The sequence below is a fragment of the Oryctolagus cuniculus genome, chromosome 11, assembly GCF_964237555.1.
Source record: "Oryctolagus cuniculus chromosome 11, mOryCun1.1, whole genome shotgun sequence".
In the NCBI taxonomy this organism is placed as follows: Eukaryota; Metazoa; Chordata; class Mammalia; order Lagomorpha; family Leporidae; genus Oryctolagus; species Oryctolagus cuniculus.
This window is the reverse complement of record NC_091442.1, coordinates 24,037,081-24,062,124: the sequence shown is the minus strand read 5'-3', so window position 1 is coordinate 24,062,124 and position 25,044 is coordinate 24,037,081. Positions and strand designations below refer to the sequence as shown.

The 25,044-nt window shown below is 50.1% G+C and overlaps 1 protein-coding gene and 1 non-coding gene across 20 annotated transcripts in view; one reads left to right on the top strand and one right to left on the bottom strand.

Annotated features, from left to right (window-relative positions):
* The window catches only part of RALY (RALY heterogeneous nuclear ribonucleoprotein), a 230,131-nt gene extending 206,448 nt beyond the window's left edge, over positions 1-23,683 (top strand). For 5 of the 19 annotated variants that reach the window (XM_051846176.2, XM_008256096.4, XM_008256099.4 and 2 more), the window contains 8 exons: positions 15,749-16,013; positions 16,938-17,010; positions 17,194-17,241; positions 19,048-19,214; positions 19,875-19,988; positions 20,223-20,476; positions 21,479-21,527; positions 23,325-23,683. In XM_051846176.2, coding sequence (XP_051702136.2) covers positions 15,758-16,013; positions 16,938-17,010; positions 17,194-17,241; positions 19,048-19,214; positions 19,875-19,988; positions 20,223-20,476; positions 21,479-21,523 — 957 coding nt within the window. In that variant the 5' untranslated portion in view covers positions 15,749-15,757 and the 3' untranslated portion in view covers positions 21,524-21,527; positions 23,325-23,683. The other 14 variants (XM_070051943.1, XM_070051946.1, XM_070051945.1 and 11 more) reach the window with 8 other exon arrangements.
* LOC127491275 (U6 spliceosomal RNA) lies at positions 10,897-11,003 on the bottom strand. The gene has a single exon (XR_007919846.1). It is a non-coding gene; the product is annotated as a U6 spliceosomal RNA (small nuclear RNA).
* Positions 23,684-25,044: the final 1,361 nt, after the last annotated feature.

The following is a 25,044-nucleotide window of genomic DNA, read 5'->3' as shown; positions in this document are numbered from 1 at the left end:
CATACGGGAATCGACACTGCAGGCAGCGGCTTTACTCGCTACAACACAGCACCGGCCGGCCCGGGATGTGGTCATCTCAACTGGCATCTTAACCACCAGGCCAGTGCTTGTCCCTGGTTTTTTGATAAATTTGTGAATAACTCAGTCTTTTCGTGGTGGTAACTCCTCTATCTAGGAACCTGCAATAAGTTCTCTGTGGCATTTAAAACTCTGTAACCTCAGGGCAGGCATTTAACATAGATGTTGAGACTTCAATTAAGAGGGCTGATGTTGTGACCTAGTGGGTAAAAGCTGCCACATGTGACACCAGCATCCCGTAAGGGTGCTGGTTTGTGTAATTGCTGCTCCACTTCCAAATCCAGCTCCCTTCTAATTGCCTGGGAAAAGCAGTGGATAATGGCCAAATGTTTGGGCCATGCCACTCATGGGAGACCCAGATGAAGTTCCTGGCTTTGGCCTGGTCCAGTCCTAGCCATTGGGGCCACTTGGGGAGTGAACCAGCTCATGGAAGATCTCTTTGTTCCTGTCTCTCTCTCTTTCTCTGTAACTCTGACTTTCAGATAGATAGATAGATAGATAGATAGATAAATAAATAAATGTATGTTTTTAAAAAGACTCCAGTTAAGATGCCTACATTCCATTTCAAAGTGCCTGGCTGGCCTCAAGACGTGGTTTTGCTCCTGATACTGACTTTGCTAATGTGGACCCTAGGAGGTAACTGTGATAGCACCAGTAATTTGTTCCTGCCATCCTTATGGGAGACTTTGGTTGGTCTCCAGCCTGAGACTGTTGTGGTCATTGGGGTGTGAACCAGCAGATGGGGAGCATGCTCTGTGTGTGTCTGCCTCTTAAAAATAAAAATAACATAAATGTGAACTGAAGAAAAAGACTTTGAAATGCATAGACTAAAACACTAGTAAATAAGCATAGGAGACTATTCATCTTCACATATGCATAAAAACCACCACCAGGCACCAGGGTTTGTTTTTTCCCTGGTAATTTAACACCCCCCTAACACACACATACACATTATAATACATGATCTTGGTGAGGGTGCCGTGAAAGTGGTATTCATTGGAGCTAAATTGACAGTCTTTTTGGAAAGCAGGCAGTATATCTCAAAAGCCATAAATTCATACATCTTGGCCAGTAATTCTACTTTTGTGAATTTGTCATGTGGAAATAATCTGACATATAGAATAAACTTTCCCTCAGATGATGCTATTTATAATAATGAGAAATTGATAAAAGCCTAAATGATCATCATTCTAAACTGTGATAAATTCATGGAGAAAATCATGAGATATTAAAATGATAGTTATAAAGTTGATTCTTACTGAAAACTGTGCAGGAATGAGGACAGATGTTATACATAATAAATGTGTTATAATACTAATTGGAAAAATTAGGTTACAGAATTGAACGAATGATCTAGTGATATAAATCGAAGTTCAGTGCAGAAGAAAAAACGCTGAGAGGAAATAATACCAAGGTGCTAACAGTAGTTATATCATGTAGAGGGGTAGATGTTTAGGTGATTAGGTGCAAAATTTACCCAAAATATTGGTTATTATTTTAATATAATAAAACAAGCCTCTAAAGTTCAGTTTTACTAAAGGAATCATGTGGTCGTTTACTGTAGTGACTGTGGAGGATTAAAGAGTTGTATTAAGAATGGAAAAAAAGAGTAGCATTCTCAAAATATTTAGGAGGCCAGATCAGCAGGGCTGGGTAAGTGACTCAGTATGCAGGGGAAGAGTGTGTACCTAATAGAGAACTTTGGTTCTGGAAGTTCAATGACACATCCTAAGTCACACAGATAGTACATGATCTATACTGATTTCAACTTTTGTCTGTCTGCATCCAAAGTCCACGCCTTTTCTCTTGCAACTAAAATACCTCTTAGCAATTTTGGGAAAACTTTTTTTACATTAGCTATTGCAATGTAGAAGCTTGTTGAGTTCTTTTATGAGGGGAAAAGGGGCCAGAAAGGTTGGTTAATTCTTTCTAAGACCATGACTGCGGAAGAAGACCAAAGACAGCACATCTGCGTCTGTCCTGATCAGTTGAAGTGACCAGAAGTCCATCAGGCACTGGGTGTGTTAAGTCTGTCATCTTGAGGGTGTTGTTTTGCTAAGCTGTAGTGGTTCCTTAGTTGGCTTTTGTTTGATGGTAGTAACAGCAGAGCTCTTGAACTTAGGTATTCAAATAATAGCATATTGCATGCAAATGAACATTGTGCTCATCAAGCCAAGTTTATTAATAGGGCTGCAGCTGTGAAGAGTGAGAGGTGTCCGGTTGATAGCCTCTAATAAAGGATAGTGTCTAAGCTCCCTTAAAGGAAGAGGTCGCCTGCGCCATACAGTTTCCCATTTTTTGTGCCATACTTTGCTTATTCAGGAAATGGTGGTTTTCATCTTGAATCTATGTTCTGGAGCATGATGACCATTCCTTCAGAAAAAACCCGCAGCACATAGACTTACTCTTTCTGTTATCTTGGGCTCTTCTGCAGTAGGGTTTACTTGCTTTTTTTTTTTTTTTTTGGACAGGCAGAGTGGACAGAGAGAGAGAGAGAGACAGAGAGAAAGGTCTTCCTTTGCCGTTGGTTCACCCTCCAATGGCCGCCACGGCCGGCGCGCTGCGGCCGGCGCACCGCGCTGATCCGATGGCAGGAGCCAGGTACTTCTCCTGGTCACCCATGGGGTGCAGGGCCCAAGCACTTGGGCTATCCTCCACTGCACTCCCGGGCCACATCAGAGAGCTGGCCTGGAGGAGGGGCAACCGGTATAGAATCCGGTGCCCCGACCGGGACTAGAACCCAGTGTGCCGGCGCCTCAAGGTGGAGGATTAGCCTAGTGAGCCACGGCGCCGGCCGGGTTTACTTACTTATAAAGTAAGTGTGACCTATAACCACTGAGAGGTTTATTGAGTGTGGATTTGGTAGCCTTAATTCATGAAAGGGTTTTAAGCCTCATTGTAGGATGTGGACTTGGTTCTTGGTGGTGGGAAGCCTCTGAAGGGTTAAACAGGAAGTGGCAGGAGCCTACCTGCTCTGTCATACAATTGGCAGATGCTTAGTAATTTTCGTGGAGTGAAATATTGTTACCAGAGAGACAAAGGCAAAGTGGCAGTGACTGTGGTGTCATTTTCAGTGGTTCTCTTAGAGCCACAAACATGGGACTGTGGGTTGAGGCTTAGAGCTTCATGTATGTTTGGACCACACCCTGGAGAGAGGTCAGCTTTGCATCCTTAACTGTCTGGACCTGGGAAATGAAAAAAATATATGCATATATATGCCCCTGCGTATGATGTCTGCATGATCGAGCCTTTGTTTAACTGGGAGTGACAGGCTGTTATTTGGTGTTTCCAAGGAGAAAGATTGTTGAAATGAGGAAATATTGATTCCGTATGAAAAGATTTTACCTGCCCTTAATACCTGAGGGGCACAGCACTTGGTCGCAATGCCAAGTTGTATACCATGTAGCCCCTGCTTCCAGCAGATTGGTTTCCTGCCTGGGTATGTCTCTTTAGAAGGACCTGCTGCTGCTGTCCATCTGGAATGTTCCTGTCTACATTTATGTAGCATGTCTCAGGTGACAGACCAGGGTATTTCACTTCACCCGTACAGCAACATATGCTGCAAGTGGGTAACGCAGGGATTTTTATTACCATTTCACAGATATGGAAACTTGAACTTCAGAGAAGTGAAAGGCCTTCCCAGGGTCACACAGCTAGTGTAGGTAGGACTCAAGCCCCAGGACTCCACAGGCAAAAAGAATATCCAAGGCTAATAAGCCCCTTTTACCATTGTAACTTACAGATAGGCCTGTCATGGGGGAAAGGGTGGGTTGGATTAGGCCTCCCTCTTTGTGTTTCTTAGAGAATCCCTTACTTCCTGTAATACGTGCTGGAGATGGAGACATGTGCACTGCCATGGCACAGTCTTCTACGGCCTTACTCAGAATAGATTGGCCACAGACTGTGGCAGAGGTCCAAGTTTGAGCTATCATCTGCTGCCTCCAAGGATGTACATTAGCAGGAAGTTGGAGTTGGAAGCAGAACCAGGACTTGAACTCCAATATGGGATGTGCGTGTGCCAAGTGGTGTCTAACTACTGCACCAAATGCCTACCCTGACATTTTTGTTTTAGAAATTCCTCTGGACCACATTCCATGCCTCTTGCGTGGGAATAAAGATTCAGGCTTTGGCTCTTGCTGGATGGCAGGTTACTCACAGCAAGTTGTACCCTTCTTTACACTGTATCATATGACCCACTCAGCTCTGGATAGTGCTAAAAGATAACTACTACATAAGCTCAGTTTGAGAGAAAGAAGTTTTCTATACTGAGAGAAGTTGGCATGCACCTGGAAGAGTCCCAGCCAGTTAGACTCTTCAGTGTACAGTAAGCAGTATTGGGGAATGAATCTGGTGTCCGTCTTGCCCTCAGCCCCCAGATGGAGAGAGAAGCAGGTGTGTAAACAATCGTGATAAAAGGCTGAAAATTAGAAACACTAGAAGTAAAGTTAATCTGTTCCTTCCCCCTGGTTGGTTTCTTCGTGTCCTCAAGTGCAGGGGGAGAGGGTCTGGTAGGGTCTAGAAGTACCAGCCTCTTGAGGAATATGCTCTCTTCTCAGACCACCAGGCCCCAGCAGATTGTCCAGTTTCCATTAAACCTAGATCATCTTCCCTTACAGGATACAGCATGACCTAGGGCAGATGACCATGATAAATCACCTCCAGGAGACATCACCCTTGGCCTACCTACCCTTTTCTCTTTTGAGAGAAAGGACTTGAACCTTGAGAGAGAAAAGGGGAAAAATGAAGATAGTTTTTGAAAATTAACCCTATAACAAGGTCTAAAAGATTCTTTATTTTTGGAAAAAAAAATCATTTTCTTCACTCTGATTTCATAGAGGTTGACACAGGGTTAGGTGAGAGAGGCTCAGAGCTGTGCTAACTCAAAGTATCGCTTATTGAATGACTGCCAGTCTGCAAAATGTTGCTGGGACATCGTAAGTATAGAAATGGAGACTGAGTCATTAGAAACTTGGGCAGTAATATGACATTTTTATGTATTTTACAAATGTATCTGTCTATAATGGATTGGAAGTTACACAAAAGGAAATAAACAAAAACCAGTCCTTCACCACAAATAGTTTTGGGAAGTGCTGGCTAAGTTAGTTTGACAGACTGAAAAAGTCATCTTGTCTGTAGAATGAGATTAATAAAGCCTTCCTCAGAGAGTTGCTTTGGGGATTACTTGGTGGCAAATGGTACCTTGGATACTCATGTGTGCCTGCCACTGTGCGTTGTCATCTGTAGGATTACTCCCCACCACAGCTCTGAAGGGAGCTTTACTGTCCCAAGACTTTGGGTAGGTTATGGGTCTTACCAGAAGTCACACATGTAATAAGTAGGTGGGATTTGCATGGTTATTTTGCCATTTTTACATAAAAGACCTGGCATGCAGAAGGCTGAAGGCTCCCCTAGCACTCTACTTTCTCTGTGTCACTGGAGCTGGGGATCTGCCTTTTTTTTTTTTTTTTTAAGGTTTTAAAATTTTTCATTTGAAAGGAAGAGCACCAGAGAGAGCATATCCATCTGCTGGTTCACGCCCCAGATACCCCACAGTAGCAAGGCTGTTCCAGACCAAAGGCCAGAACTGAATCTGGATCTCATGTGTGTATCCAGGACCTAGATACTTTAGCCATCATCTGCTGCCTCCCGGAATGTTCGTCTGCAGGAAGCTGGATAGCAGGCCGAGTAGCTGGGACTGGAACCCGGGCTCTCTGATGTGGGGTGCGGCAGTCTTAACCAGTGTCTTAATTACTGTGCCAGATTCCTGCCCCAAGGTCTGTTCTCTTACCAGTGACCCTAATTTACTTTGTGACCTTGAGCAAATCACTTTCTCTGGATTTTAATTTTCTCATCTGCCCGCAGTGGCAGAGGGACTGTCTGTCATCCCTCTTTGTTTCCACAGCATCTAGCTAGACAGTAGACAGGGCCTAGCATGCTGTGGGCACTCCGTGTCGAAGCCTTGATTACATTAGAGTATCTCTGAAGGTCCTGTCAGTCTCCTGTCTCTGAACATGCTGGGTCCTGCATCCTCTGCCCTCCCTGCCGAGTGTCATATTCCCCACCCCGTCTGCCTAGTAGCACAACCTGACTTCCTGACTGTGTAGGCAGTCTGGATTCTGGCTACTCTGAGGCAGTCACATGGTACTCATGTTTTTATCAGTCCATTCAGTGTATCTAGGATAAGCCACCAAGCGTAACACAAAGTTCAGAGATGGAAAGGGCCAGTTTGGTCAGAAAAACGTTCCATTCCATTCCTACCAAGTAGAGCCTGGGCCTAGGCAGTCCTGCCAGGAGCCCTGCCAGGCCTGAGTAATGGCCTCAGCCGTAAGCAGGGTTTTCCATGAACTCCATCGGGGCCTCCAGTAATTGGAACATGGCACCTTCCGACTTATAATGAATAGCAGAACGAGAGGGGCATTTGTCACTGCCTGACTTCCCTGTGGGAAAGAGGCTCATAAGTCACAGCTGACAAACCCTTTGATGACTTTTAAACTTCATTTACAGAAAAGAATAGCTATAATCAACCAACAGCAAGCAGTGACTAATCTTGCCACATTATCACTGTGTGGAGCCAGCTCCTTAAAGTGTGAGAAGGAGGAGGGAACCATCCCCCAGGCTCACATCAAGTGCTGATTGGGTCTTGGACTTAAGAGTATGCTCTGGGGCCCCAGGTGCAGTGGCATAGTGGGTAAAGCTGCTGCCTGCAGTGTCAGCTGCTGCCTACAGGGCGCTGGTTCGAGTCTCAGCTCCTCCATTTCTGATCCAGTTCTCTGCTGTGGCCTGGGAAAGCAGTAGAAGATGGCCCAAGTCCTTGGGCCCCTGCATCCACATGGGGAACCCAGATGAAGCTCCTGGCCATTGTATTCATTTGGGGAGTGAACCAGCGGATGGAAGATCCCTCCCTCCCTCTGCCTCTGCCTCTGCCTCTGCCTTAGCCTTAGCAGGGCCCATAAGTTTGTGCATGAAGGGTCAGATAGTGTCAGAAGGTCCAGGAAGAAGCTGACCTCCAGGTACTTAGAGGGCATGTCCAGCATTGAAGCTGTTCTGGGTCAAGGTTAAGAGGATCAGGTTTCACAGGTTGATGCCAGCTCTGCCATTTTCCTGTTTTGAGTAGGACTAAACACCAAGCTTTGGTGTCCTCATCTGTGAAATGGTCACAACAGATTATCATCTCCCTTCACAGAAGGCTTAGTTCAGACCCTGGCATATAGTGAGTGCTCAACACACATTGGTGATGATTATCATGATCACAGCTTTAGCCCTGGAACTTTTTCTTTATTTAAATGGCCAGTTAGTTTAAAGACCCAAGGTCTTGTGGCACATCAGGAGCAAAGCCAGGGTTATTGTTCCTGTGGGATGGAAGGTCAGTGAGAGCAATCTGGTGGAGTGGGAAAAGTATAAGCTGTAGAATCAGACACACTTGGGGTCTTTTGGACCTAATTATTCCATTTTATGTGGCTGTGGACAGATTACTTAGGGCTCTGAGCATCAGTTTCTTCATCTGTAGAGTGAAGATGATACTAGGCTATGATCAGGATTATGGGAAATCATGTTGGTTAAGCTTCTACGTTTATACAGAGTGCCAGGTACAAAGTTGCTGCATATTGTGTACCTTTTAGTGTTCTTCCTCAAGACAAGAATAATTATGCCTCTATCAGGAAACAAAACAGCAATGAAGACACTCTCCAACTTCAGGCTTGTTTCCAGCTCAACTTGAAGGAGAAAGGGTAGATTAAGGGTAGGTTTGAAGAAACACATTTTATACAGTTGTTCCTATACTTCCTTCTTCCAGGCATAGTGTTGTCTTGGGTCACCACCCAGGAAGTGGAGATTCATTGTAACCATTTTCCCTTTTGGTAGAGCCCTCTGTGATGTTCCCGCCCCTTCTCTGATCTTCCAGATGCTTTGCTTATGTTGTTCTGGGGCAGCAGATCCCATTACAGGACATCCGTGATTTGTTAATCCGTACCTGGTCCATAGTTAGTTCAGTGTTTGAATATTTATTGTTAGTTGGATAGGAAAGTATTTGGGTGACCTCTTGGCAAAAGCAGAGGTTCATAGTCATTTGTAAGTTCCTAATTCTGATTTAGCGTTGGAATTTGTAGGCCCAAGATTGCCATCTATGTACCCCTTGTTATATTTCCTGTGAAGGAGCACTTGTCACAGAAGCCAAGCTTCAGCCTGAAGACATAACCAAGAGTAGAGTTAGTATAAAACAAGCAAGGAAGGTAGGGAATACAGCCAGCCCACACTGTAGGGAGAAATGACGGAGATGTAGCTGTGCCTTCTGCTTCTATTTTGGGTATCTCATTAAGGCCTACCAGATACTGATACCAGTGTTAAAATATAGGCCCAGGGGCCTCATGGTAAAGTTGGTGGTAGAGTGACTCAGCAAGGTCTGGAATCTTTCCTGGTCAGGGTTCCTTCTCCCAGCCCCACACAGTAGTGGTTTGACAGGTATGGAGAGAAACTTTATGAAGTTTCTAGGTTTGGTTCCAGAAACTGGGACAAGGGAGAGAGTATGTATAGACTTCCTACCTCTGACCCCAGTTTTCTTAGGTAGATGTGGAACACAGGAACATGGCGTGGGTAAGGGTCATTAGGGCTGGAGGTGGAAGACCTTGAATGCCACACTGGAATCATATGCTTTCATAGGACATTTGGGTTATTCACTTTGTTCGTTAAATACCTCCTGGTGCCAGCTGTTGTACTAGGTACTTTATGTATAGACTCTATGTATAGACTTCTGGTATAATTCCTGTTTTGCAGTTGAGGAACCAGCCCCAGCAAGGTTAAGACACATGGCTGGCCGGCGCCGTGGCTCAATAGGCTAATCCTCCGCCTTGCGGTGCCGGCACACCAGGTTCTAGTCCTGGTTGGGGCGCCGGATTCTGTCCTGGTTGCCCCTCTTCCTGTCCAGCTCTCTGCTGTGGCCCGGGAAGGCAGTGGAGCCCGGGAAGGCAGTGGAGGATGGCCCAAGTGCTTGGGCCCTGCACCCACATGGGAGACCAGGAGAAGCACCTGGCTCCTGGCTGTGGATCAGCGCAATGCACTGGCCGCCGCACGCTGGCTGTGGTGGCCATTGGAGGGTGAACCAATGGCAAAAAGGAAGACCTTTCTCTCTCTCTCTCTCTCTCTCTCTCTCTCTCTCTCTCTCACTGTCCACTCTGCCTGTCCCCAAAAAAAAAAAAAAAAAAAAAAAAAGATACATGGCCAAAGTTATAGGTGCCAAGTAATAGGGCTAGGACTGGAGCCAAGTCCTGTCTGACTCTAGAGCCTTGTTGTTTTGCTGCTTTATCTGCATTTTCCTTTTGTTATTAGGAAAAAGTGAGCAGGTTCCTGGAGAGATGACTTTCTAAAAAACAAGTGGACCTGGGAGGGCTCGCTCTGCTTCCCAGCAGCTCCAGGATGCCAGCATGGAGGAAGACACTCAGCAGAAGGGTGTTGCATGAGTGAGAGGGGTAGGAACTAGGTAATACTAGAAATGGGTGTGATCCTATATCCTTTGACAGTATGTTACAGGTGCAGTAGAGCACTTTCACATTGATTAGCCTGTTTGATTCTTGGATCAGTTCTGAAAGGTAATAAGGGAATGGATGATTTCTGTTTTCAGAATAAGGAAGATAATGCCCAGAGAGATTCCATCACTTGTTGAGGGTCCCATGATGAAAATGGAACCAAGGCCAAGCCTTCTGGACCTGTGGCATGGATCCCCTACACTTCCACCTGTCCAGGAGTGCCAGGTGTGGCATGCTGAGAGCTGGGGTTTCTCATGGGATTTACGATGGTCAGGAACTAAAGAGCACTCCTTGGGAAATTAACTCCTTCTGACCAGCAGTGATCATTTGGGCAATGCTAATGAGCTGAGTCCTGGTAAGTTTAATGAGATTAATAGATATTGTGTCATCCCTGGCTGTCTGGTAACCAGGAGCCTCTTGACCAGGGAGGCCCTGGACTCTGATCAGTATAATTGCTTGACTTTTCTCCAGAAATAGACTCTCCATCATTGACAGCTATTTTTCTTTCTTTAAAGATTTATTTTATTTATTTGAAAGGGAGAGTTACAGAGCAAGGGAGAGATACCTAGAAAAAGATCTTTCATCCACTTATTCACTTCCCAAATGGCTGCAACAGCTGGGGCTGGGCCAGGCTTAAGCCAGGAGCCTTTTCTACGTCTCTCATGAGGGTGCAGGGGCCCAAGGGTTTGGGCCATCTTCCTGTTTTCCCAGGCATATTAGCAGGGAGTTGAATTGTAGGTGAAGCACTCAGACTTGAACCAGTGTGCACTGCAGGCAGTGGCTTAACCTGCTAGGCCACAGTACTGGTCCATATCCATTTTTCTTAAAACCGCATAGGCTATCTAACAGGAGAGGGCTGGGGACAGGCTGCTGTGACCCCATTCATTCCCACACAGGAGAGTAAGGCCAGAGGCGTCCAGCAGGACTGCCAGAAACTAAGGCTCTGGATAGCACTTGGGGGTCAAGACCCAGAGTGGCTTCTCCTTTGAAACAGTCATTTCAAGAGGAAGGGGTTCAGTGCTGAGGAGAATTTAGTTAGAGTGGGCACGAGAGATGAGCCAAAGACTAGGCTCTATCCGATAGGATCGGGAGCAGTCAGATTTAGGCTGATGTTGAGAAAGTGGCATGTAGAATGTCAAATAAGGAGCCTGGATTCAGGTCCCCTAGCTGCTACTCTTAGCAGCTAACTGACTTTTTCTTCTTTTTTAATTTATTTGACAGGTATAGTTATAGACAGTGAGAGAAGAGAGAGGGAGGGAGGGAGGGAGGGAGGGGTCTTCTTTCTGTTGGTTCACTCCCCAAAAATATGGAATGCTTCAAGAATTTGCGTGTCATCCTTGCGCAGGGGCCATGCTAATCTTCTCTGTATCATTCCAATTTTAGTGTATGTGCTGCCAAAGCGAGCACCAGCTAGCTGACTTTAAATACATCATTTATCTTTCCCCGTCTTCAGCTTTTTTTCCCCATCAATAAAGTGGTACCAACAATGTCCAGGTAAAGGCTGTTAACTTAGTCTGTTTGGACCGCCGTAACAATTCCATAAACTTGATGGTTCATAAACAAGGAAAGTGTGTTTCTCACAGTCCTGGAGGCAAAGGCCAAAATCAAGGAATAGGCAAATCTGGTGTCTGCTGAGGACCACCTGCTGGTTCCTGGCCGGCTCCGTCCTGACAGGTTAGAAGCAGAGCTGCTCTCTGTGCCTGCTTTTAGAAGGTACTAAACCTGTTGCTAAGGACTCTGCCCTCACGACCTAAGCATTTCCTCAAGGCCCCGCGTCCAGATACTCTGATGCTGGGATTAGGTTTCAACATGGGAACTTGGGTATGTGGGGGAGGCTGGACATGTTTGCACCGTAGTGCAAACGCAGTACAAAAACAGAGTGCAGTATAAACTGGCTTTGTTCACTAACATCCCGTCCAAAGAGGAGGAACTGCAAGGGCGCGTGCAAGCGGGCTGTGTAGCTGACTCAGGATAACAGCACTGCCGGCTCTCTGTGTGGAAGCAGTCTTGGTCCTGCGGATTCTTCACCGAGTTAAATAGAACCGGGGGTTCCAGTTCTGGCTTGGCTCTGTTAACCAGTTACTTTGTCACTGTGAGTTTGTCAGAGCTTCCCTATCTGAACTGCAGGGCTCTTTTGAGGATTAGTAAGGCCAAATGTGTGAAGTCGCCTGATTTTTTTTTTTTTTTAAATAGAGCCTGGGCTCTTTTTGTTTGTTTGTTTGTTTGACAGAGATATAGATAGAGAGAAAGAGAGAAAGGTCTGCCTCCCGTTGGTTCACCCCCAAAATGGCCACTATGGCTGGCACTGCACTGATCTGAAGCCAGGAGCCAGGTGCTTCCTCCTGGTCTCCCATGCGGGTGCAGAGGCCCAAGGACTTGGGCCATCCTCCACTGCCCTCCTGGGCCACAGCAGAGAGCTGGACAGGAACAGGAACAACCAGGACTAGAACCCGGCGCCCATATGGGATGCCGGTGCCACAGGCAGAGGATTAACCAAGTGAGCCATGGCGTCGGCCCCCAAGTCCTCCTGATTTTAGAATCGGAGGCTGTTCCTACTGGGGTGGCTCTCCAGGGGTCTCATTTACCTAAAGGTCAGGAACAGAGGTATCTTCCAGAGCTTCTCTACCTCTGCAAAGCCTTGCCACTTTTCTAGACGTTCAGGCTTGGCTCCATAGTTTCCATCTGAAATGTTTCAACTGGAATTTCTTCTTACTAGCCTGGAGAAGCAAGCCATTCCATTGAGCTGTAAATTGTATCCCCAGTGGACTCTGCTTTTGTGCAGGTAGAGACACGGACCCTTTCCTGGGAACTAGTCCCTGGTTTTCCCGGACAGTATTGTTTTGAGATGCTGTGCCCGCCTCCAGCTCCTCATTGTTTTGGGGGACTGTCTGTTAATAGCCCCCTGCTAATCTGATGTTGCAGAAGTTTAAAGGAGCAAAATTGGTTCTGTTCTCCCTCCCTTTTCCCCACCAGCAAGAACAATCCCTCTATGCACATCTCTGCTTGCTGCAAGGTACGGGGCCTCTGGGGGCTGCAGATACCTTGCTCTCAGTTACACAGCTAATCTGTGAGGCAGAGCTGGGGTGGGAATAGCTTCCTTAGTACTTTCTCCCTAACATTTGTGTAGCACTTTCTGTGCCCCAGGCTTTGTCAGATCTGCCTCTCACATTTTCAGGACAGATTAAGTACAAATGGCCATCAATGTACTGTATGTATACCGTATGTTGAAATATTTTTCTATTTTTTAAAGATTTATTTATTTTTTTGAAAGCCAGAGTTACACAGAGAAGGAAAGGCAGAGAAGGAGAGAGGTCTTCCATCCGCTGGTTCACTGCCCAACTGGTTGAAACGGCTGGAAACGCACCAATCTGAAGCCAGGAGCCAGGAGCTTCCTCTGGGTCTCCCATGTGGGTGCAGGGGCCCAAGGACTTGGGCCATCTTCTGCTGCTTTCCCAGGCCATAACAGAGAGCTCGATTGGAAGTGGAGCAGCCGGGATTTGAACTGGTGCCTCTATGGGGTGCCAGCACTGCGGGTGGCGGCTCTACATACTACACCACAGCACCGGCCCCCAGTGTTGAAATATTTGACAGTTACAGGTGAAGCTGACTTTGTGATGCTCTTAACCTGGACGATCATGTCTGACTTTAGAGTTCTTGACTTGCTGTGTGTGAGTCTTTATCTGAACTTGGCAGTTCCTAGTTTGGTCCACCTCCTTGTCATTCCCCTCCTGCCAACTCCACTGCTTACTTTGAGGAGCCCCGAGGGCTCACTCAGACCTTTCCACACTCCACATACTCCCCTCTTCTTGGGCCTAAGGCATCTACACAGCTGCAACAGAGAAGGCTGATGAGGGGCTGTTTGGACAAGGGGTTGATGAGCTGGGCTGGGCACCTAGAGCCTGCTGAGGTGGGCGTTTCTCCTTGTCTCAGAGCAGCCACATGCATATACCGTCCGCGTCTCCTGACCTTTGTGTGACATGGCTTCTGGCTGTCTCTCCTTGGTGTCTTACAAAATGTGCTTAATCCAACTTTGACCCTCATCTACAATGGGTCCACAAATGGCAGTGTTAGTAAAACAGGGAAGTGTTTATGGTCACAGTAATTTCAGTGCTTCTCACTTTGCAAAGTCCAGAATATGCACTGTACCAAACCCCAAGTGATGCGAGGGAAGGCTGATTAGGGCCAAGCCTTAAGACTCTGCTCATCTGCCAAGGCATGAGTGCGGATCTGTCTGCAGGACCCAGCTCAGATGCTCAGCTACTGCTTCCCGCAGTGGTGTTGGCGGTTCCTGGCAGAGGACTGAGGGAATCTCAACTGTCGCGTGCCTGCTAGGTCAGCGGCAGAGCCAGCAGTCATCAGCGAGTCTCTGAGTCATCATCCTTCTCTTCCTATCTCGCACCCCAGCTAAGTGGCCAAAGCAGGGAACATCTCCCTGGGCCAAAACATCAAAGCTTTGAGCTGAACCACACGAGAGTCAGCTGATGCCCACACAGGAGCCTATAAACCTCTACTCCTGTAAGGTGCGTGAGGAATTAACTCTTGTCATCCAGGTAGGAGGGGACTCTCGGAACTGTGAAGAATGGGGTAAAGAGGGGGACCAACACCCACCGAGCATTTCCTGCTGCGTTAGGTGTTTCTGGGAGTAAGAGTAACCTAAGTAAATGTTAATAATTTGATACAAAGGTGAATTGAGTAACAAGTCCATCCCTTCCAAGTCAGTTCCCCTTTCCTTTAGCGGGGTGTGCACCCAACCCAGGTGTATCCATGGAGCTCACTAGAAAAACCCAGGAGCAATTTCTTCTCCAGAATCACATTCCTAGGTCTCACCTATGATTTCCTAGTAAACAGTGCCACCTGCTGGTTAGAATCTGCCACCTTCAAGGCTGGGAGGTTTTAGCCAAAAAGCAAGATTTTTCCATCTTATATCGTCTAAGTCACTGAAAAGAACTATGGTCTACCCAAAATATGAGTGTTTTTATACGTGTTGCTTGGTGTCTTTATCACCTTCTGACATGGATATTGAGATAGAAGTGTTCTAAAAGGGAGTTATGTCCTCCTATGCCAATAAATAGAAGACTGGGCCAGGGGGTATAAATGTGTAACTCCAGGCCTTTCCTACTGAAATTGAGCCTCCTCCTTCCTTGTTCTCTGGAGCCTGTCCCAGTAGGGGCAGGAGAGATGTGTACAGCCTTATGGGACACAGACATTCCAGAATATAGAGTGAAGAGTGGGTGCAGTCTCATCTCTGAGCCAAACAACAAAATGTTGAGTGTTAAGTAATTCAAATTAATTTATTAAAAGTAATTCTCAGATAAACATGCCGACTTATAGTGGTATTTAAATTGGCTGTAGCTCTGGGAAGCAGAGTGATTACATTGAAAATGAAAGGGGGTTTGGGACTGACTGACCTGGGTTAACACCCATTACTGGCCAGTTAATGAAATTGTCCATCTCAGTTTTTAGTTAAATATGAGTAACAATGGTAATGTTCACTCGGAGGATCTTGCAAGTATTCACTGTTGTATTCACTGAGCCCACAGGGAGTGCCCTATGAGGCTTCTTGAAGCACAGCTTTTTCAGGATGGCTGGTACCAATAGACAGGCCTGTGACTGCCCGCGTCTGGGCCAGGCTGAGTGGCTTTCAAATGATGCTGTGGTTCCAGAGCGTGCATTCGTGCAGGGACCCTGTGAATGTGCTGTGGCTCTACTTGGAAGGACCAGAAGAAAAGCTCAGGGTGATCTTCAGATTGAATCCTGAAAAGGGCAACAATTGAGATAGCGTTAGAGAAGGGGTGGGCTTCCAAGAGTTGGAGTCGAGCAGACCAGAGTTTGAATCCAGCCCTGTCGTTCACTAGCATTGTGACCTCTCTGAAGTGTGAGATTCCTCCCTTAAAACATGGCTCTGCCTAACCACGTGAGTACCAGATGAGGACATATATGTCAGATACACAGCACCTGGCAGTGGGGTTAGCAACCCGTAAGTTGCAGCTCTAGGTATTATAACAAGAAAACAAGATGTGGAAGTGGGGAGCTAGATGGTTCTAAGGTGTGCATGAGAAAGAGTGTGAGGCGCAATGCAGGATGTGGGCCGTGGGCAACCCTGGGCCCAGTGCAGGGACCCAGCTTCAGAGAGGCATGCACTCTCTCTCCAGGTGGCCGCCATGTCCTTGAAGATACAGACCAGCAATGTAACCAACAAGAACGATCCCAAGTCCATCAACTCTCGGGTCTTCATTGGAAACCTCAACACAGCTTTGGTGAATAAGTCAGATGTGGAGACCATCTTTTCCAAGTACGGCCGTGTGGCCGGCTGTTCTGTGCACAAGGGCTATGCCTTTGTCCAGTATGCCAACGAGCGCCATGCCCGGGCAGCTGTGCTGGGAGAGAACGGGCGGGTGCTGGCTGGACAGACCCTGGGTAAGTGAAATCTCTTTTCTCCCATCTTTTACTATTTGGTCTCCTGTCAGCGCCCTTCTTTAGTCCCTCAGCCCCCACCACTGCTTTGACCCTCTGTAACTAGTTAGAAGTTCCACTGGTTACAGACTAAGTAGTTGTCAACTTGCTGTCTGTAGGGGGATTTTTAGTAGCCCTTGGGAAATTGCTTTTGTCTTGTTCCTGCTTTCTCAGTGTTTCTTCATGACAAGCTTTCTGGTTCCAGTTTTAGTCTAGACTCACCAGAGAAAGGGAACAGGGTGTTCTGGCACAGCCTGTTAACACTGGGCAGCAGGTGCCTAGGTTAGAGCCCTTTCTGAGAGCCAGGAGCATGGGCTGGGAGCACAGGACAAAGCTTTGGTGTTACACACATGGTGTGACCATGCAGTGCTTGTGTATGTGTGTTTGAGAAGGGATATCCTTGAGGTATATGGATGTGACTGAGGTGTGGGCAAGTACCTTTGTTATGTATAGGTGTGGGATGTGTGTGTGTGTCAGTGTGTTTGAGTGTATAAACAGGTATCCGTGTATTCATTCACTACGTATTTATTTAGATCTTACTGGGTACTAAGTTAAGGCATAAAGATGTTTCATAGAATGTCCTAGTGAATGTGCATTAGTTTATTTGTATATGGGCAGTTACATATATGATGTTGGAGCCAAGACCAGTGTACTTAAGAGTTCATGTTACCCATGTGTATGATATTCTTGACATATGAACATGTGTGAAGGTGTGTGTGTGATGTCAGGGTTTGGGTCTAATGTATGAAAAGCTTTACTGGTCACATCAGAACCATGTGTACATCATGTGAGCATGTGAATCGCCTTGTGTGTGTGCCCTGAGGGTGATGCGTGCAGACGAACCTCTGTCGTGCCAGCATTCCGACTCTGCCTCTTCCCTCCATGCAGACATCAACATGGCTGGAGAGCCCAAGCCCAACAGACCCAAGGGGCTAAAGAGAGCAGCGCCTGCCATTTACAGGTGGGGTGCCCTGTCTGTCCGTGTGTGGGCGTGGGAGGGCCCTCATTCCAGGCGGGGGATAAATGCTGGTGGTGACAGGGTGCTGAACCTAGAACTTGGGGACACATTTGGAGATGAGGGCCTGTGGAGAGTGGGCTGAGTGGCCATCCCTAAGCTCTGGCCCTCTCCGCTTTGTTTCCCCAGTGGCTACAACTTTGACTATGATTACTACCGGGACGACTTCTACGACAGGTGAGCGGGGAGGGGCGTGCCCAGGCATGAAACAGCCAAGCTGGAAGGGTCCTGAGAGATTGCACGTGCCATGCAGCCCACTCATTCCTCCAAATGGCAAGCGAAGCCCAGAGGGGTGGACAGGCATTTGCCCAAGGTTGCTGTGCAAGTCAGTGGCGAGGCTGGGCCTGGGATGTAGTCCCACAGGTGCCTAGCACAGGGCCACTGTCCACACTGCCTCCTGCTCCAGCCACCCTTCCTCCTCCCAGTCCTGAGGTCATAGTCGAGGGGACTGTGTAGCCACGGAGCACATCACCGTAGCCAGTTGGAATACAGAATGATTTAGCACTGGCTGCTGGGCGCTGGAGTCCTCATGCTTCCGCTTTCCAGTCTCATCACCTCTGTGAGGTGCCCAGCCAGCTGGAAGGAATCCAGAGCTTATATTTATAACCAAAGGAGCAGCAGCCATTTGGAGGTCTGAATTAGTCCCTGGAGGGCTGTGGACTTTGCCTCCTTTACTCCCACGCCTATCCAGACCCAGCCTTGAGGCTGTGGGTTCCCAGTCTCTTGGCATCGGCCGCATTCTTCCTCCCTGCCTCTCTCCCTCTCGCTCAGCGTGCTCCCGGCAGCCCAGGAAGAACAGAAGTTCTCTGAGCCCGCTTTTTCTCACCTGTGAATGGTTTTAGGTGACAGTGTGGTCGAGTGGAAAGTGCCTTTGCCTGGGAGTTAGAAAACCTGAGTGCTGATCCCAGCTCTGCCACAAAATGGGTTGTGTGACTTTGGGCAAATCCCCTTCCCAGTGTATAATGGGCTTGCACCAAGTGATCTCTCGGGGTTCCTCCAGCTCTGAGATTCTGTGGTTCAGTGATTCTGACCAAGGCCAGAGCCGCCCCCTCCCCTTGGGAGCAGAAATGCAGGATCTGGGATTGGATCCATTCCCAGAGACTTTCTGTCTCCAGCCATCACTCCCCAGGGCAGGGGCTCCTGAAGAAAGGAGTGCTGGGGATTGGGACATGGACTTACCCAGTGAAAGTGGTTCTCCCAGCCTCAGCGTACCCCCAAGGCTGCGGTTCCCTGCAGAAAGATGGTGGCAGCAGATAGGCAAGAGCCCCGGATGTAGCCTACTGAGTTGCTGCCTGTTCAGCTTGAAAAGAACCCCTCCTGGAGAGGGCTGGGTGATGGCCTTGGGGGCAACATACCATCTGGGAACCCTGGAGTCTGACCAGAGTGGGCCAGCCTTAAAATGCTGCTGGGTCCCCGCCTCTATCTCTGAAGCAGAGCTACAAGAGTGGGGTGATCAAGGAAGGGGCTTAGGGCGTGGCCTTGTGTCTCTGGGGTTGTGGGCTCCTGAAGTGTTTTAACCATGTCCTCGTGCTGTACCCTCCCAGTGGATGTGAGGAGACAGTGGATTTGGGTAGCCGTCCTCGTGAGGCTCAGGGATTGGCCCTCGCGCCCTCCCTGTCTCCTGCCAGCGACAGTTTGTGCTCTGAGGAGATGCGCGGACTCTGAGTGGAGACTTGGGGCCAGCCAGCTCTTGTGACCAGGCAGGCCTGCGTGTCCCACTGACCTCAGGAAGCTGCTTGCTGGGGCTGTTTCAGGCGCTCCTCTGTTGAGAGGGGTAGAACCACTGTGACCTCCTGCTTCTCCTGTCCCTAACTGTCCTGGCTGGTGAGGAGAGGTGTTTTTAGTGAGGATCCCAGCAGCCATCAGGGTCCAGGGCAGGCAGAAGTGTATGCACCTCCCAGCCCCTCACCAGCCACACCAGCTGCAGTGCCCTCCCCGGGCCACAGGCCACGCCGGCAGCTCCTGACCCATTTGCCCTCACAGGCTCTTCGACTACCGGGGCCGCCTATCGCCAGTGCCAGTGCCCAGGGCAGTCCCGGTGAAGCGACCCCGGGTCACAGTCCCTTTGGTCCGGCGTGTCAAAACTACCATACCTGTGAAGCTCTTTGCTCGCTCCACAGCCATCACCACCAGCTCAGTCAAGATCAAGTGTGAGTGACTGACTATATCATCTTCATACATAATTTGTGTTTTTATCATTAGCAAAATAATGGAATCAACTTTTTTTACGTTGGAAAATAGATAAAGGAACAAATCTCCCACAGTTCTGCAGCTTTAACACAACCAAGTGAGTATCTCCATGCATGTCCTAAGTGGAAAAGGCTGACATTTGAGAAGAAGGGGCCTGGGTTGGGCACAGAGTCCAGTGCTGTGACGTGGAGCCCTGTGAGGAGATGGAAGGGCAAGGACAGGGCTGCACAGGCCCCTCTTTCACATTCACTGTGGTGTCCGCACCACAGTCAGCACCCAGGAAGTGTGATTGCGGAAGATCCACATTTACCTGCCTTACAAGACAGACCCTGCTGTGCAACAGAAGCAGCGCCACATCTGCTTGTCAGGTGCCTACATGCAGAGGAGCACCCACCCACCTGCACTGCCGCCCTTCCCAGTCCATTTCAGAGCTGACAGGACTGGGGAAAAGACAGCCAGGTTCAGAAGTGCAGGCTGGTCACCGGGGATGGCCTGTGCAAGTTTTCAGCAGGAGGCCTTTTCCTTGGCCAGGGAAAGAACCGAAAAATATTTGCCTTTCTGGCTGACAGAATGGGGCTGGGTTTTGTGTTGACAACAGCCTTGTCCCCCTCTACTCCCAGTAAAGAGCAGTGAGCTACAGACCATCAAGACAGAGTTGACGCAGATCAAGTCCAATATCGATGCCCTGCTGGGCCGCTTGGAGCAGATTGCTGAGGAGCAGAAGGCCAACCCAGGTCAGCCTCTGAGGGTCCTCACCCAGCTCAGTGACTAGGAACGTGGGGCAGAGCAAAGGGGAGCACCGTGCACGGGGGAGGGTGGGGCCTGGGGTGGCCTCTAATCCCAGGAACCCTGCAGATCCCAGCCCACCTGGACCTACCATGCTGAGGCCAGCTTCCGCCAAGGTGCCACCCTGCGCTGCTGCCCCAGTCTGAGTTCCAGTGCCCCTCATCCAACCCTTCCTCCTCAAGGTGGCAAGAAGAAGGGCGACAGCAGCAGTGGCGGCGGCAGTGGCAGTGCTGGCGGCAGTGGCGGTGGCCGCGGCAGCGGCAGTAATAGTGGCGGCGGCAGTAGTGGTGGTGGTGGCGGCGGCGGTGGCGGCAGCAGCCAGCCACCAGCCCCCCAGGAGGACGTGACTTCTGAGGCAGGCACGCCCCAGGGAGGAGCCCAGGCTCGTGATGATGGCGATGAGGAGGGACTGCTGACGCACAGTGAGGAGGAGCTGGTGAGGACCCCTCGGGGGCGTGGAAGGGGGGGTGGGGAGGCTTCACCGGTTGGCCTCCTGAGGAGCTTCCCTCCCTCCTTCCCAGGGCTGCTGGTCCTGTGGGGAAAGGGAAGAGAGGTGGGGGGAGTCCTCTATTTCAGAAGTCCACACCCAAGCTCAGGGCCCCCTGTGGCCTCTGCTGTCCACATGGGTTGGCAGAGGGGAGAGCAGCCTGGGGTTGCCTGGAGAAGGCACAGCGAGCCGCGGCCGCTCAGGGGTGAAGCAGGCTGGAGAGCTCCCTGTCTCACTGGCTGCGAGCTGACACTGAGGGCGGGAGGCCAGGCCGGGGCTGTGCTTCCTGTCAGTGCCGCCCATGTCCTTCATGAACTCTGGCTGAGCCGCAGATCCTGCAGTCGAATTCTCTAATCTCATTTAACCCTCAGAACAACCCTGTTCTGTGCAAAGGATTCCCGTCCCCGCATTTTACCCTGTACAGACATGGAGGCTCACAGGGACTGAGTGGCTTGCTCAGGGTCTCCTAACTGGTAAAGTCGCGCCAAGCTTGAAACCCAGACCTTTTCCCCGAGCCTGGAGCTTCTCCTTTTTACCACTGCTGGGGCCCAGTGTGAGGACAGATGGGCTCCTGTCTGTGACACGGAGGGTCCTCCTGCCTAGCCTGGGGCACAGTCGTGTCTATGAAGGCCCTGCCAAAAGACTTTGGTGCCCCAGAGATGGGAACTCATCCATCTACGAAGCTCTCAGGCCTGCTCTAATTCAGAAATGTGGCCCCTGCTGGTCCTAGAACTCCCTTGACTGCCTGTTTCTTTCCTCTGGAGCCCTCAGGGTCCCAGACCAGCCTCGTTGGTTGATCCCACAGTCATTCCCCTTGCTGTCCCTCCCTCTTTCTGACTGCATCCTGCAGCTGCACTCCGGGCCACAGGGTCTTTCTGCGCAGGTAGCCCTGGACAGGACTCAGAGCCCTCCGTGAGTGATGTGCGGTTCCTTCTTGCCTCCTCCCTTTAGGAGCACAGCCAGGACACAGATGCAGAGGAAGGGGCCTTGCAGTAAGCAGGTACGAGCCGGGTCCTTGTGGGCGGAGGGCGGGGACGCGGTGGAGATTGGACAGGAAGTATCGTGAAGCAGACCAGGTAGGGGAGTGCTAGCGCTGTGCCCAGGAGTGAAGGCCCCTCTGTATCCAGGCATCCTGCCGTACCCCTCTGTGGAGGGCTTGGCAGGCTGAGGAATTAGATCCCTTGTCTGGGCTGGCCAGGCCCACCCAGCCAGCACCCCTTCAGTACTCCAAGTGCTGCCCCCTGTCTCCACCCTGAGGAGCTGCTAATCTATTGGAGAAAAAACAGAACTGTTTGCAGCCAGTGCGAGGCCAGCCTGGGGGTGGGAGAGGCGTATGGCTGAGCCTGTTTGCAGTTGCCAGCAAAGCAGGGCGTGCCGAGGGAGTTCTCCTAGCAGAAGCACAGTGGCCGGGGTGTGGAAGGCCAGCAGCCTCTTGGTTGTAGTCCCAGCTCTGGTGGAGAGGAAGGAAAGGGTGCTGACTGTGAAGGGTCTCAGGGGCCAGAACCTGATCCTGTGTGGCAGGAGCTGTGGCTGCTCTGAGTTCACTGGACTGATGCTAGGACAGTGGGAGCCGAGGTACTGAGGGGCGGGGAGACGCTGCGGCTGCCACAGGATCCCAGGGTGGTGATTGCGGAGCCTGGATGTGAGCCCAGCAGTACGTGGCCTCGGAGCTCACTCTGGCTGCTGTCCACCATCCTGCGCTGCTGCAGCCAAGAGGAAAGGCAGGCTTAGGCAGAGGAAGGCCTCCAAGACTGATGCTCCCAGAGGACTGTCCTAACCCATGGCGCCGTCGTGGGTGCCCACCAGCGAGGGCTTGCAGCACGTATAACTTGAGAGCCTTCCACATGGGCAGTTTTCCCTCTTGGAACATCGTTGTTTGGGAGGCTGTTTTACCCCATGAAGCTGGTTCACAAGTGAGGTGTGTAGAGGCTCAAGGAGGGGGTGAGACTTGCCCAAAGTTAGCTGACCAGGAAGCTCTGAAGCCAGAGTGCAGGTGTTTCTGTCGGCAGCATTGTTAGAGCCTTTCTTCCCACCAAGGCACCAGGGTCAGGGAGACGCAAATCACAGTGACAGGAAGCAGCCATCTCACCTCAGTTATAACGGCTGTATCAGGAAGACGAAACACAGGAGCGGGCGTGGTGGCACAGATGAAGCTTCTGTGTTGCCAGCATCCCATGTCAGTGCCAGGTGCTCTGCTTCCAATCTCCCTTCCTGCCAGTGTGCTTGGGAAGGCAGCTACAGATGAGCCAGGATGACCCGAGGCTTCTGCCACCCATGTGGGAGACCAGGATGGAGTTCCTGGCAGCTGGCTTTGGCCTGGTCAGGCCCTGGCTGTTGTAGAGTTTTTGGGGAGTGAACCAGCAGGTGGAAGACTCTCTCTCTCTCTCTCTCTCTGCTTTTCAAATAAATGTTTTTTTAAAGGTAATGGATCTCAGAACAGTGATCAGTAAAGATCGGGAAGGGTGGGGGAAAGGTGGTAGAGGAATGTTGGATAACAGATAACCAAACACAGAAAGAAGGCACAAGTTCTAGTGTTTGCGGCACAGTGGGTGTTACATGCTGTACAAAGACCAGGAGCAAAGGAGCTGGAAGGCCCTACCACAGATGAGACAGAAAGGCTAGTTGTCTGTTTTGATTGGTTTACACTGTGTGTATTTGTTGAAGTATTGCTGTGTACCCCATAAAAATACAAGTATTAATTAAAAAATTTTTTTAAAATAAGGGAAAAAAAGAATAAAACAAGAAAGTACCAGTCTCTTCCTCTCAGCCTTAGTCTCTTTGTCTTTCTCTTTTCCAGTCTGATGGAACAATGGCTACCAGCAGAAATAGGGCATCGCTGGCCCAGGCCTCAAGCCAGGCACCCGTCCCTGGATGCTAACCCCAGCGGGTACCAGAGGAGAGCTGGGCAGGCACCTCCTCCCCACACACACCCCAGCCAGTGCCACATCCTCTGCAGGTGGAGTTCCTGGCCTGCCCCTTCCCTGTGCACCCTCCTATCTGCACTGCCCAGGCCAGAGGGTGGAGCACAGAAGTTTCCCCGTACTCTGTCCCCCCTCCCCAGGACACTCCTAGGCATGGGGGTTTTCTATAGGTTTGGAGGTGGGGGGAGCCACAGGGAGGGGACTCTGACAATAAAGAGACTGGATCCCAACCTACCATGAGACAGGATGGTTTGTGTTTTCTCACGAAGGCCTCCTGGCCTTCCTAGCCCCTTGGAAGGCTGGTCTGCTGTCCCCCTTCTGTTCCTCTGTCTAGGATCCCTACTACTGACCCATCTGGGCTGTTTCTCCTGCTAACGTGGCCAGGCGGACTGTTGGTGAGGGTAGGATGTGCCCGGGCCCTCCAGTGCACTCTTGGTCACCCAGTGGTAGGTCGAGGCCTCATCTCTTTGCCCTGCTCCTCACTGAGCCTGATCTTCCCCAGCTCAGAAAACAGTGATAACATTCTCTGTTGCCTTCACCTCCTTGGGCCTGTTGTAGGCCAAGTGTTTCTTGGCTTGGACTTGGTCCTCGCTAGCGTCTTCATCCTTGGCTTCTCTCCATTTCCCACCACCCACCACCCTCCACAGCATTATTTCTGAAACACGTTCCCTTCCTGTGTGACTGACTCCTCACTGTCAGGACAAAATCCCAGCTCCTGGGTGAGGGCTACGTGGTCCTGCTTTGCTCTGGCCTCTCTTGCCTCTTGGCTCCACCCCTCCTCCCTCCCTCCACACAAACGCTTGCCTCCGCCTCAGCACAGCCAGGTCCTTCACACTCCGTGCAGTTTTGGAAGTTTAGGAAGCAGTTGGGCCACACTCCTGTTACGCACGCGGTAGGAGGCTGTCCCTGTGTGGACATCGGCCCTGCTCTCTAACGGGCTTCCTCACTCAGCTGTGTGCATGGTGCCCACTGTGTTCTCCCCATGTTGTCACCCCGGTCCCTGCCACTCTCCACAGTTCCCAAGAGAATCACCTGCCACAGCCACAGCAAACCTTTGGTTTCATTTTTAGGTCAAGTATCTACGCTGGTGCATGTGAACTGGGTGACACAAGTGTGGCCCCTCGGCCGGCCTCGGCATGGGGCTGTGGGAGGGCAGCACTCACAAACAGGTTTTTTCCAATTCGGACAGCCCCTTTCTCCACCTGGGAAACACCTGCTTACCATGAAGCTGCTACCGTGGTGTCACGGCCAGGCCCACTGACTGTTCTTCCAGAACTGTTCACTTCTTCCTCGAAGTAGCCCTTCCCCTCAGAAGGCCCAGTAGTTTCCTGTCATCTGCATGTCCCCTGTTTGCATGAGTTCCCAGGGTCACACCACTTGTCTGTCCCCATGGGCTTGGGCCTGTCTTTGGTGGAGGACACTCCCATCTCTCACACTCTTTGGTCTTCCAGCTTTGCTGGCATTGGCAGGCCAGCCCCAAGGCTTCCAGGGTTCTGGCCCCACACCAGAGCCAAAGGTCATAATCCCTGCTTGGCCATTCTCTTGGTCTGTTTCTGCACCTTCTGAGCGCTGTGTCTCACAGGATCACAGTCCCCA